The 15,079-nt window shown below is 40.8% G+C and overlaps 1 protein-coding gene across 3 annotated transcripts in view; it reads right to left on the bottom strand.

Annotated features, from left to right (window-relative positions):
* Nucleotides 1-15,079, bottom strand: part of LOC149831112 (uncharacterized) — a 70,190-nt gene that overhangs the window by 51,879 nt on the left and 3,232 nt on the right. The window contains exon 1 of one of the 3 annotated variants that reach the window (XM_090011981.1): nucleotides 13,989-14,081. The exons of the other annotated variants lie outside the window; for them this stretch is intronic. Within the exon in view, the coding sequence (XP_089868107.1) occupies nucleotides 13,989-14,009 (21 nt within the window). The 5' untranslated portion in view covers nucleotides 14,010-14,081. Of the gene's footprint in view, nucleotides 1-13,988; nucleotides 14,082-15,079 lie in introns of those variants that run through there. 3 annotated transcript variants of the gene reach the window in all.

Genomic DNA, 15,079 nt, shown 5'->3' with positions numbered 1-15,079 from the left:
CATATGCATCCATGCAAAACAAAGTCAATCATAAGCACGTAATTTCTCAAATCATATGTATCTTTTCCATGTGTATCCTTGCATCAATATACATGTATCTGTGTCAATGCATACTCCCTTGAGTGTGTGTGTGAGTACATAGAATGCATATTCTCATCAAGTGTGCATGCTCATGTCGATTACATGATCTTAACAAACATTGCATAAGCATATCACTACATGTTCCCATCATGTGCACAATACTTGTCAATGCATGTTTTTCATTGGAAGAAACGTCAAATGCACATTTTCTTTCAAGTGTGTGCAACTATCAATGCAATGGTTCGGTTTGGAAATGCCATATGCCCATCAACACAAATTTCTATCAAGCTCCACCTGACTGTCAATGAAAAAATTTATTAAGTGCATGCCTAACTTTTGCATAATTTGGTCAAGTATAAATACCGATTCTTAACACATATATTTATATATATTTATAAATGTATTTAAAGAACAAAGGTCTCTCTTCATCAAGAGGTTAACACCCAGCCGACCCAATCGGCTGGGGTCCCAACCAGGCCCAGCCGACACCAGTCAGCTGGGTCGGGTCTGGCAAATAGGCTGGATAACTGAGCCAACCCAACCGACCCCGTCGACTGGGGCCTGAAAGCACCTGCACTGGCCCAGCTTGGGCTTGTGCGTGCTGTCAAGGCTGGACAGTTACCCACCCATTAATGTATAGGTGGATTTTTAAAGAAACAATTACACGATCATATATCTGATAGGATGCATGATTATTGAGCAAGTATGCAGCTAAACATTCAACAATTAAGAAACAGTTACACACCTACACAGGAAAAAATTTTACATATATAAATTAAGAAAACCTGTGAAAGAATTTTGAATCAACATATATGCACACCATGTATTTTGGTGTGGCTACTTATCTCCATGTTTTTCTCTACTAAACCATCCAACCCATACCCAACCGAACACCCGGCTGGGTCTAACAGCATAACACAGGCCCGATCGGAGCCTGTGTATGCTGTCAAAACTAAACAGCACACCATTGTATAAGTGGAAAATGTACTTATATTATTCTTTTTTTTCTTTTCTTTTATTCCATTCCATTCCCAGGTCGGTCGGTCGGCCGACTGGGTCTGGCAGCGATTGCACAGGCCCGGATGCTGTCAGGAACCAAACAGCAAGCAATAACAAAAATATAGACAGTTCATTTTAAATTTTATATATTTTTTTTTGTTTGTTGTTTCTCTCTTTCCTTTGATTCACTTCTCTTTTTTTTGTGTATCACCTATACCACAGGCCAGCAAAAGCAAGTCATTCTTCACATGAAACAGAAATTATTTGAAATTCACAACACAGTCACGTAAGGACATAGACATGACAATTATGATCCAAATACTAAAGACTCTAGGTTCATTAGTGAGCCGTTTATTTACATTTTGGTTAACAATGCTTGACTACAAATTCTTTCTAATTTAACTATGCCATGAATACATTATTTCAGTAATATTCAATCATATGTAAAAAGAATAAAAGAAGCAAAAGCGTGAAAGAATAACATGACCTCAAGCTCATCTCAAGTGAGAGGGATAGCTTATTAATTTCAATGATTTATCATACCCCTCTTAGGGATGATCATTCCACTAAAGTGGATTAGATCAAATGAATCATGATAGTGTAGAATGTACAATTATGCCATAATATGGATAACTAACATTTATATTTTGCTTTATTGGAGTGATGACAATGCTGATATCATTGCATGTATATGAACATTGAATGGATCAAGTATTAAACCATGCTGATGTTCAAATGAATGCTCTCCTTATCTCAGAGGAGTATGTGCAACTCTAGTTGAACTGACATACACCTACACTGATTGACCAGGAAAGTAGTCTCAAGGTCCCGAGGACGATGAAGTCAGGTCCATATTAAAGTTATCAAGATTCTCAACAAAGGAGGAAAATTAGTTCGTTACGTTAATCGATATACATAAATCCCCTTTTTTTTTGGATTCTCACTTCAAGCACTACACGGAATCAAACCGATATTCAATTCCTCACCTGATATCAGGAAGAAGATGCACCCATAGCTGACATCACATCAAGAGCCCTTTCGAGACAAGATGAAACTAAATCGAGCAACTTTGCAAACGAAAAAGAAATAAAATTGTGTTGCACCCGAATCAAACATCACATGTGCAAAGTGTTCAGCAACTAAGAAGATACCTTCGATCAGATCATTCTAATCGCCCTGGGAGGCTGTTGTCACTCCGTAGACCCGCCCATTGGTCTTCCGCTGACCCTGCTGCTGCTGATTTCTCTGCAGCCACTCGAGATTCCGAAGTGGAAATGGGATGATATCTCAATGGATTTCATCGTAGGGTTGCCTAAGACCCGATGGCAGCGAGATGCCATTTGCGTGATTGTGGATCGCTTGACAAAGAGTGCTCATTTTCTTCCGATCAGGATCAGTCAAAGCTTGGAAAGTTTGGCCGATCTCTACGTTAATGAGATTGTTAGACTTCATGGAGTGCCCCGTTAGATAGTGTCAGATCAAGATCCGAGGTTCACATCTCGATTTTGGTAGCAGCTTCAAAAGACCCTTGGTACTACCTTGAAGTTCAGTACCGCTTTCCACCCACAGACAGTCGAAACGTAAGATTCAGAGGATATGTTGAGACCGTGTGCGTTGGATTGGGCTGGTGATTGGGACAAGCATGTGAAGCTTGCAGAGTTTTCATACAACAATAGCTTTCATGCTAGTATTGGTATAGCGTCGTACAAAGCTTTGTACGGTCGGCCATGTAGGTCTCCCGTGTGATAGGATGAAGTCGGAGTGAGAGCAGTGGAATCTCCAAAAATCATCCAGCACTATGCGGATCAGGTGCGTTTAATCCGACAAAGGTTGATTGTTGCGCAAAGTAAGCAGAAGTGCTATGCTGATCGACGGCAAAGAGAGCTCCGTTTTGAGGTTGGCGATCACGTGTTTGTTCGAATCTCGCCTACGAAAAGTATATTTCGGTTTGGAAAGAAAGGAAAGTTGAGTCCTAGGTATGTTGGACCATTCGAAGTCCTTGGACGTGTCGAAGAGACTGCATACCGGGTAATACTTCCTCAGTTTTCGCAGATTCACGATGTGTTCCATGTCTCGATGTTGAAAAAGTGCGTACCTGACCCCTCACACATGATTCACTATGAGGCGATCGAGGTACAACCTAACTTAACTACGGACGAAAAGTCGATAGAGTGTGGAACGCTAGGAAAAGTTGCTATGCAGTAGGACGATTCCGTTCGTGAAGGTGCGTTGGCAGCACCATGGGCTAGATGAATGCACTTGGGAGCCTGAGGCAGACATGCGTCAACACTACCCACACTTGTTTGGTACATTCTAATTTTGTGGACGAAATTCTTTTAAGGGAGTAAGGATTTAATAACCATATTTTTACCTTAGTTAATTGAGAAATTTTTTTTAAATAGGTAAATGGGCCTGGGATCTACATTCCGGATCCAAGACCCAGATAGGATCTTTATGTATATAGGTATAATACCTTATATATATAAATGATGAAATATATATATATATATATACTTTACACAAGTATATCAGGGGATCCACGATTGGATCCATACGGATCAAATTTGTGGATCCATACTGCGTGGGTGGTGCGAGTCCAAAACCGCAACCGGACTTGGCCCGCACACTCCAAAAAAAAAGGGTAAAAAGGCAACCCGATATGGGTTGCCCGATAAACAGAAAACAAAAGTTAGGGTTCAGAGAGAGAACCATAACTGAAATTGCATGGGAGGGGGTGGGCAGGAGCGCAGCCAACGGAGTGAGGGTAACGACCTCCTCTTTTCTCGGAGGCCACCTTCCTTCTAAAAGGGGGATCCCGAACCCTTTTTCTCCCTCACCCTCGTGCTCGCTTCCCCTTATCTCTCATCTCTCGTTCTCTCGTTTCCTCTCTGTTTCCCCAAATCTCCCCCTATCTCTTTCTCACTCGTGCGCGACGTGAAGGGGTGACGCTGGGGACACGACCCCTTGTTCGGCAGCAGAGTCACCGCAGGCGGCGACATCAACTCCTCACGGTAGCAGCCCCAAGCATCAAAAGAGGTACGGTTCTTCTTGTGAACCTAGGTGAGGGATCAAATATCGGTTCGATCCCGTGTGATGTTTTGAGATGAGAATCTATGGAAAAAAAAACTTTAGACGGCTGATTTTTTCTCTAAAAACCATGGATCGTTCTCCATGGTCCGAGTTCTTGTTTTCTTTTTCATCTTCTTTCCTCTTTCTTTTTAAGAAAAATATTTACGTATATCGATGAGCCTAAACGAACTGATTTCCTTCTTTGTTAAGAATCTCAATTTTTGTGTAAATTACTTCCATTGTTTCAACTCGAGCATCGTGTTTCTTGGATTGGATATGTGTTCTTGGACTGGATTCACGTTCGTGGAGTGGATTCAAATTCTTGAATTAGATTCGCATCAGGAGCGTAAATCTTTAATCGTGTTTCCTTACCGAAAAAGGGGTTCACATTGATTTTTTGTTCCATCGAGGGGAGAGTGAATGTGTACCTAAGTCAAACTCCCCTTTCATGGTCCAACTCGTTTTCTGTGTAGAATGTAAACTGGGCATATTTGTCATGTTGGCCTGCGTGCTTCTTTTTGTTTTCTGGGGTTCAACTCCCGTTGAACTGATAGCCTATAGTTTGTGTCCCTATTTGAATGAGGTTTCACGCCGAGTGAAGCCAGATTCGGGTGGATTTGCATATATGATCATAACAAGACTGTTTTTACACCTTCAGAAGTGACACTAAGATTGGGATTAAACCTGCGTATACGCCGCCATAATCAACCGGGTGTTGGCTGGACATGGGATGGGTGTCAACTTCCTTATAAACAGAATTTTTCTTTAAAACATACATATGTGTGTTAATGATAGCCACGTACAGACATGTATAGATCAGATCAAATTATGCAACAGCAAGTATGGTCTTATTAAGAATTTTGCATTCGACAGTCATGTAGTACTATAGTAATTGTGTTGATGTGCCCATGTTTATTGCAAACAAACTCATTGCATTGCTAGTTACACACGTGAAAACAAATATGCATTGATGTTTCTTTTAATGAAAAACATGTATTTACAAGTAGGTGTGCACGTGATGGAAACATGTAGTGATATGCATATGCAATGTTTGTTGAGATTATGCAACCAACATGAATAGCCACACAGTTTGGGAATATGTATGCACATAAGTAAGCTCACTTAAAAGAAAACATGCATCGACTTGAGTATGCATATGGTTATGTGTAAGGAATAAGAGCTTGCAATCGACTTGAAAATGTGCAATTTTAAAGTATGTGATTTTCTTCACATATAACATATTATGGTTTATGCATATGGGGCATCGATGATCGAAATGAATCATCGAGGGCTTGGTAGGCCCGAGCTGTGGGTTGTTTTTCCTTATTCATCTCAATGGATCGCAAAAATCATATTTTATTACTATTTCATTTTATTGCATTGTTCTATATGTTTCCATGGGTTGGAGTCCTGTTGTAACGCCCCAAAATTTCAAACTTTCGAACCTTTCAGAAAACAGGCAAGAGACTAGAAAAAAATATTTGTCCCTTAGAGTTTGTTTATGAAATCAGCGGAAGACTATTCTTTTGTTAAATTTAGAAAAGCAAGCTGACAACTTTGGGCACGCTAGCTAAAAGAACCAAAACACACAATCCATGCTACTTGCAAAACACTTGGAAAAGTCACTTTCATTAAAAGAAGTTTTCAAATAGTACAAAATTCGGATATCCCAAAGAAAATTTGTTACAAAACCCAAAAACGTCCAGGACGCGAGCTAAGAGCAAGAAGAGAAAATCATGAAGTCATCTTGCAATAGCGTTATCGCCCGTGATGTACCTAATCATTACCTGTACCCATAGAATTGGTTAGTTTCGCGAAAAACTGGTCGGTGCACAAGAGAAACTACAAGAAACTAAATTAAGAGCATTTAATTCAGCATGCTAAACAGTTTAAAGCAGTTCAAAGCAAGTAAACAATGCAATTGTCAAAACGTAGCATGACGATTCATTTGATCATAAGTTGTGAACTACCAAGCAACTAGCAGTTTACGTTCCTTAAACGGGGTCTCTACATTTAATCATTATCAAGCCATCATTTGTCGCTCTCACTACTTCTAACAAACTCTTTGTCCTGAACAACCTTAATTTATTCTCATCTCTCAATACCTTATGCGGTCAACTGTCACCTGTTATGGCTCACTTAAGGCATCATACTTTCACAGAAAAACCCACCCTTTCATAGAAGGTCCAAAACATGATCTTGATCTTAAATCACTAAAGATCTGATTCTCACATTTGGGTTCAGCATATAATCTTTCTAAAACAAAAAGCCAAAACTATAGATTTATAACTGGATATCCCAATAAATCTCAGAAGATCATCACAGTTCACCATAACTTTTTATGGTAATCAAAATCACAAGTTTCACGTCGGATCGCTTGGTCTGGAAAATGTACGACCTCACAAGGAATTACCGCCCTAGATGGTATATCTGGTCTTAGACCATACACTTCCTCACAGGAGTTCACTATCTTTGCGGCTACCCGCTCTTGGACAGTGTACATCCTCACAAAGAATCTACCACTCTAGCCGGTTACCAAATCTTGATCATACATAACCTCACAGAGAATCCATTGGGAACCCGATCCTCAACAAATGCCAAATTCAATGAAAATCATTGTGATACACGCATTAACACAAATGACCGCTCTTAGGGTCGATAGTCACTATTATAATTAATAGGATCAACGTCGGATCACCTGGTTTGGGAAATGTACAAACTCACAAGGAATTACCGCCCTTGATGGTATACCTGGTCTTGGATCATACACTTCCTCACAGGAGTTCAACGTATTTGCGGCTATCCGCTCATGGACAGTGTACGTTCTCATAGAGAATCTACCACCCTAGTTGGGTCACCTGGTCTTGATCATAGACGCCCTCGCAGATAATCCTTTGGAGATTAGGTCCTCCACAGATACTGTACTCAATGATACATGCATCAATACAATCGACTGCTCCGAACAATTGACCGCTCTTAGGGTCAGTAACCACCAATATGGGCACAAGCATGAATACCGGCAATATGCATCGTATCACTTCACATGGTAAAATAAATCACAAGATCACAAATTCCTCCAATAACCATGAACCATGAACCATGAACCATGAACCATGAACCATGAACATTTATCGCATGCTTTCAACATTTCTTATCACGTGGCATTTCAATTACATCATACAAAAGCATATAATACTACGCATTGTATTATTGCCACAAGGAACATAGCATTCCTCAAATAGGACCTCAAAGCATGCGTAAACAACACATGAGAACACGCAGATTACATAATATGAATCAACTAAACAACATATATAATTCCTACGTAGTTCAATAAATTCACAGGATTCAAGTTATATATGCATGAAAATTCATATCATTGCATCATCATATGCATTCACAATTCTTATCTCAAAGCACATCGCATTCGACCTTTCTAGCATGTAACTCACGCACATATCTTCAAGACATTTTAATCAAATTAAAGATACTTATCAATCATGTTATACAGGTATGCTATATTCACTTAGACAATCATAACACAATTCTCTGCAATAAAACTATGTAGGCGTGATATATTATTCACCTAAATAGTCTAAACTAATCATTTGTTGGTGTGACATGTCATTCGCCTATATGCTAACATAAGCATCATAATCATAAGAATCTCGGGGACACACAAAGTCATACGTAATTTCATCGATAAGCTTTTATTTGACAAAAATACGTATCCAAAACACATGAAAGTCTTACGACCCATCAACCAGTGTGAAAAGATTGATGTGCCTGCAGGTACCCGCAGACAAAACGTAGAAACAACTGAAACTAGTACGGGCGACTGTTATTCTATGTATTTTCAATAACCCGAATAGCTAGTTGAGTCCGCTCTTAAGGGGACGACTTTAGCCAAGAAAGGATTCCCCAAAGGGAGGTACTTGGCAACGAATGCATCCAACTTCTGCAGAAGTCCATGGGATCTACCACCTAGGATAATGTTTGGTAGTCTCTTCCCCTAACTCCAATGATTGGGAAGACCGGAGCTTTCCCCGTGGGGTGGTTGTTAACAACCTGTACACTAGAGTTTTTTACCGCTCTGTCCTCTCCCTTGAGAGACAACAAGAAGCGAATGGGTGCGTTAGGTGTTGTTTAACTAACGACCCATTCTATGTTGTGGTCTTTCAACCACTCGAGCATCTAGCCTGTGAAGACGATCAGTCAACAATTTATGTGATTACAGTATTATGCATTTAGCACTATTCGAGGCCGCACGACCGTCTCATCCGATCATCGCAGTACTAGCGTGTAGTGCACGACAACAAGTACTCTAGGATGAAAGGGGTGTAGTTTCTCACTAAAAACCTCAACAAAAAGTGTTTTGCAAAGATGTAATGTTTCTCAAACTTTACTTTCGACATTCTTTATCTTTTGAAACAACCAACAACTTGTGCCAACATTTGGCATGCGATTTTCTAGAATCTCATCCGCTATCGGGGTATCTACAAGCCTCGCATGACTCGATACCGGCCTAGATGAACGGGATACGGGTTTCTCAACAGAACCCCACTAAGAAGCTTGCTCAAGCCCCAATTCAGGGTTACCCGAGATATGTCGAATAGACGAGCAGAATCAACCAATCACATCCTTCCAAATACTTCAATTTGGGCAGTCTGATGCTTTTGCGCAGCTCCCTAAATTCTCAAGTCAACTTTACAGGACTGCGTACTCAAAGAGCTAGGATCCCTCTCCTTAGACAAAGATGTATCGCTAAGCTCCTGACTCAACTCTTGTCGCAAGAGGGAGAGCGGTAAATGCCTCTTGCATCGTCCATGAGGATGCCTTTATAGCACATGCAAAGAGCGAAAACTTGAGTGTCATCTGCAATAGCAAGGCAATAACAAAACATTTGCAAAAGCAAGAGCATGGGCACAAAGCGCGACGGCAAAGGAAAGACATGACAAAAAGTAAAGGACAAGGATTGTGAAACCGCATCCTTGAGTTAAATGCGTACAGAAAGCAAGAGCATGGGCACAAACCGCATCCTTGAGTTATATATATATATATATATATATATATATATATATATATATATATATATATATATATATTTTATTTATTTATTTATTTATTTAATTGTCCTTTTTAGTTAATTGAACTCAATTCAATTGTCCAAGTCCTTCGTGCAATCTTCTCCTACCTTGGGGAGTTGCAAGTTTGTTGGCGCCTGCAGGTGTAAACGATTGAGGGCTCGGGTCACGAAGCGCGAGCGGGATTCGTCGTATGAGCTGCAAAAGTGACAGTCTTAGCAAGCTAACATCAAAAATAGAAGATCAGGGGCACTGTCGCTGACCTGACGTAAAAGAAGCAGAGGCAGAGGCAGGGGCATCGTGCCCTTACGTACCTGCTATCAGCGCAAGAAGCAGGGGCAGCAAGGCAGCTGGAACAGTAAAGGGCCCCTGTCAGGGCCTAATAGATGCGGGCGACAAACGATGGCAAAGGCAGAGAGGCCTGCTCCCAGACATCAAAGATGCAGAGGCACTGCACCCTGCCTGCAAGGGTGCAGGAGGTAGGGGCCTCACTCTTGCTGACAAAAAGCGACAGAGGCAGGGAGCTCATGCTCCCTGCCTGCCAGGACAAAAAAGGCAGGGGAGGGAGCAGAGGCTCCCTGCCGAACCTGCCTCAACAGGAAACAAGATAGGGGGCACAACCCCCTACTGGAAACGAGACAGGCAAGGGGCCTTGCTCCCCTCATGCCGAACAACAGAGAGCGCTATGGGGCACGGCCTTCTGCCATTTCTGCGAAAAGTATAGCGGCGACAACGGCTTTGACATGTCCTGAAAGAAGAAACAGAGACAGGGGACGCGCCCCTATTTGCAAAGCAAAACGCAGGAAAAGAAAAAAAGAGAGGAACAGGGGGTGGAGCCCCCTGTCAACCAGAGGTGACGGCAGGGGGCTTCGACCCCCTGTCGACGGAACAAGGCAAGAGACAGGGGAGAGAGACCTCCTGCCGACAAGAGACGATGACAGGGGACTCCGCTCCCCTGTCGGTCGAACCAAAGAGAGAGACAGGGGGGGGAGTCCCCCTACCAAAGAGAGCCAGCGGCAGGGGGAGGCAGAGCCTCTTACCGACAAGACAAACGGCAGGGGGGGCAGAGCCCCCTGCCGGCAAAACAAGAGAGACAAGGGGAGCGGAGCCCCTGTCGACAAGACGAACGGCAGGAGGGCGGAGCCCCCTGCCGGCAAAATAAGAGGGACAAGGGGAACGGAGCCCCCTGTCAACAAGACAAATGGCAGGGAGGCAGAGCCCCCCTGTCGACAAGGCAAACGGCAGAGGGCGGAGCCCCCTCCCGACAAGGCAAGCGGTAGGGGGCGGAGGCTCGGAGCCCCCTACCGAAAAAAACTGAGCAACAGGGGGCGGAGCCCCCTGCCGAAAAGGAAAACGAGAAGGAAGAGAGGGGGGGTTTACCTGAGGAAAAGAACGACGGCAACGACTCTGATGTCACCGGAAAACACAGAGGAAAAACGGAGATGATCGGAGGGGTTGACAACAACACCGAGGAGGATGGCGGTTGAAGGTCGTCACCGTGGTCGCCAGAGGTTGCCGGTCGCAACAAAGAAGAGGGAGAAGGTGGTGGTCGGCGGCTTCGGTCGCCGGCAACTGTGGGCGTCGATGGGCAGAAACGAGGAGTGGGAGAGGCGGTCGGGGGAGAGAGAGCAGTGGGAAAGGGGGGTTTCGAGAAACCTCACCCCTTTGTTGTTGCGTGCTTTTATAAGCACGCAACCTACTTATCACTTGAGTTGGATCCGGGTTCAGATCCGGTCCGGATCCAAACAAAATTTTTTACCAGGTTTTACACCTGTGATGGCTCTCGTGGGGAATATGCAAGCTTCTGCCTTTGTTTTTGCATGCTGAATTGCGAAACTCAAGAATTGACTTTTAAATAAAAAGAAAATAACTAAGAACAGTGTAATATACGTTCTGGGATCTCCCATATGAAGAATGGAGATCTTAGAGGTCCGGTCTTGGAGAGACTATGAAAATACAAAAACTTTGTGGGCTTTACTTTTATCCCTTAAACCCGATATTGAGGTTCTTTCTCCTGGCCACGGTTTTAGAGAGAGTCTGTCACTTGACCTGGAGGTGGTGTGCTTTGACACAGCTGTTGTTTTTTTTACTAAGAAAGTGACACTTGTGGGCGTGGGGTGTCTCTTGTGTCTCCGACATTAGATGTAGAGGTCTAATGTACCGAAGGTGATTCGGTCGAAGACTAAGCTTGGAACCCAGTAATAAAATGCATATTGTGTGCTAAGCTACCTTGGGAACCTACCTTGACCTCGAGGATTGTACCCGTTTGGTATATCTGCGGGCAACGGTAATTAAAAAGATAAACTTAAAGTTGTATGCATTTAATAAGGCATGCATATGGAAAATAGGAGAACTTAAATGAAAGATAACAAAATGATTCATGTATTGCACAAAAATCATGTATTTTCCTGTTATGCATTAAATCATGCATATTTTAATTATTCCCTTAATCATTACATGATGGTGAGTGTGCAATGTTTACTTTTTATTACATGTTGAAGTTTTGTTTCTTACTACTGCTTAAATGTTGATGCATGCTTAGCACTTATAACTGTTGCATGAAAATTTTCTTAAATGTTATATAATGTCAGGTTGCATTTCCCTCAGATTATTGCATGAAAACTTATCTATATTCTTTTTCTCACATGTTTCACTAGAAGTAGTTGAGATCAGGATTTCGGTTCTGACACCCTATTTTATTAGTTTTTCACAAGATCAGGTGATCAGTAAAGTGGGCAGCTACTGAGACGGCAAAAGAGTCACACTTGGTTCTTGACAGCTTCACTAGTTGACAAAGTGACTCTTTCTTTTTATCTTTAGTTCTACTGTTCTTTTTAGTTCTTTTGTTTCAGTCAGTTGTTTTGTTACTTTTTGTTGAGTAAACATTGTCTCTGAAATTTATTCTTGATTCATAAATAAAGAGGTTGTTTTGGTTCTTATGAATGATGTTTGTAAGTTCCTTTGTAGTGGTTGGCTATCCAGTTGGAATTGAAACTGTGAGAACCCCAGGTCTCGGAGAAGTTTTTCGCACTGGTTTTTTTTTTTAAAAAATGTATTTTCAAGGAGTATAAATTGGGGTTGTTACATCAATGGATGTTGATTTTCTTGATGTTCCGACAATAGGTGTTGATTCATAATGTTCTGATTGATGGTGTTGATTCTTGATATCGGTCCAGAAACAAGTATAGAATCTAGTAATTAAAATACAAAGTGTCTTAAGTTATAACTGAGATTTAACTTGAACCTCAGGAATTGTGCCCATTTTGAGTATCCGCGGGTTTTAAAAAAGTAAAAATTAAAAAAAATTGTGCATTTAATAGGAACATGCATGCAAAAGCAACTCTTATAAATAACTTAAGCATTGAATCATGCATCTTTTACTGTTCAGCATTAGTTTCATGCATTTCTGCATATTTGATTTGGCATGATATCTCTTGAATGCTTGAATGGTAAGTTATTTCTTGTGATTTCCTCTTAAATTTATGTATGAGTTAATTTATATTATTTTCTTTATTGTTGAATTTTTAGAGGAGTTCGTACGAAGACTTCGTTTCTTACCCATTTTTCTAAAATTGTTTTACAAGCACAGATGCTCAGTGATTAGGACTGATTGGCTGGAGGACGCAAGACTTGTGACTTGGTGCTTGGTGCTTGGGTTCTGACCAGAGTACAGGATTTTTGATAGAGTCGATTTTTTATATTTTGGCATCCGACTTATTGATTAATTATATGAAGTTCAATTTATTACTTCCTATTGATTCAATGTGTGAAATGGTTTGTGGTATGGTTATATTAAATTTGTGATGAACCTCATGTCATTTGGAGGTTTTCCGCAATTGTTTAAAAAAAAAATCCACCATTTTTCGAAGGTCAGTTGGGGTCGTTAGAGAGGTGGCTGTAGTCCAATCACCCTCCTTAGTTTTCCTACCATTCAAAAACTCTAGAGAATTGGATCAAATCCAACCAAGTGAAACATGAGATTAAACTCTCTAGAAAAGGAAGAATTGGCCTATTGAACAGGTAGATATATCAACCAAAGGCACAATCGCTAATCAGCTAACCCCTCACTAAGATTAGTACTAGAGTTCCTGAAGACAACAAAGCTCAACAACATCAGCAATCGTCCATATAGGTCCAATGTTAAAGGGATTAGATAGTGCATTATGAGACTGATTTGGGTTCAGACCTGTACTGTAGGGTTGTTTTTCTCCTAGATGAGAACAAGGAACGAGACAAGAATAAAAGAGAGTGAAGCAGGTACCAGACTAACAAAGGTGTAAAAACAAGAATGTAGAAACAAAAGACTAAGAGATTAGAAATGATAAGAAAGATGGAGAAATGAGGATTAATAAGAGAGAGAGAGAGAGATTATCAAGCACTTACCTAGATTTTTATGGCTCTGATGTCATCAAAGAAAATAAGAGAGTAGAATATAAGGAGTCGCATTGGAGGTGAACTACTTGCAAATTTTTCTGTCGCACATCTAATCTTCTTAATCCTTTTATGGTGTAACATACACTAACCAAAATACCCTTACATGCAAATCATATTTACAACTTAATGAAAACATGTGACAATTACAAAATTTCCACTATTTAGCATCTTCTAACTTGAATGACCCTTACGCTCGAGGTTACTTCCTATCAATATATATGTGTTAGGTAATATATGGAAGCTAAGGCCTGATGGTTCAGCTAAAAGACTGATTTTTATATAACTGAAGGAATAGCTATATTCCATGGCCAAAATGAATACCTTACACAGCCAATTCAGCATCTGCAACCAAGAACTGATTCATGAATATATCTTATTTCAAGTTTCTCCATGAGAACCTTAAAATGGAACCTGAACATGAGACAATTAGCACTGAAAACAAAGGGACAACCAGCTAGGCAAGTTAATCTGGCATAAAACATGGACTCAGGCTCATGGATCACAGGTTACAGGACGTTAGGTGATAAGCTGCAGCTCCCACGTATCCAGAGCCCCAGCGTATTCCAAACCATGAACCATTTTTCAGAAGAATTAATTTGATGAGTACCATGATCCATTCTTGTCATAAGTATTTGATCTGCAAAAATTAAAGGAGTTAAAAGGCAAAGATATATAGTTGGAAATTTTCAGGACTTCCAAAGTTCATATAACGCACAGCTTGTCAGATGGCATGATGTGCACAGGAGACAAGCTACTCAAAGCTGTTTGGCATTTAAATGAAGAGGCTAATTGATACAATTAGACTTACATAAACTAGTTGGTCTAGGGATTGAGATGGATAACCGTAGCAGTTGGGAAATTAATACGCAGAAGTTCCAATTCCCATCCCTAAAGGCACCTATTGTCCTTGCTAACTTTCAGCAACACTCTTGAGGCATTTATGAATTCAAATGTTCCTTACAGATGAATGCACAGTGCAACGTTAATACTAATGCCCGAAAGAGAACCATAGAAAAAGAACAAGAATATTGTCACATACTCTTTAAGTTTCTAGTGGTATGCAGAAATCATTTCCTAAACTTATTTAGAAACAACATAGAACATCAAAATTTATTATCCCTATATGTTGATAATTTACTCAAAAGGGCATTAATGCATGCAGTGTAACACTATATTTCAGTATGCATACAACAGATTTATGGTCAACTTTATTGTTTTATATTAGTTGTCCAGGGTAATTATCATCTATTAGATCATCATCATAATAATGTTGGCAAATATTGGACCTACGACTTAGTAAGATGGATGACTGGATTCATTTGCTGGCAATCTTAACCATGGAAAGATGATAATAAGAAAAATATTGTGCACTTTGATTTCTCAATAATCGAGAACCTACTTGGATTAAGTGA

The sequence above is a fragment of the Nuphar pumila genome, chromosome 7 (genome assembly GCF_984573655.1).
Source record: "Nuphar pumila chromosome 7, dmNupPumi1.hap1.1, whole genome shotgun sequence".
Lineage (NCBI taxonomy): Eukaryota > Viridiplantae > Streptophyta > Magnoliopsida > Nymphaeales > Nymphaeaceae > Nuphar > Nuphar pumila.
This window is presented reverse-complemented; position numbering and strand designations above follow the sequence as displayed.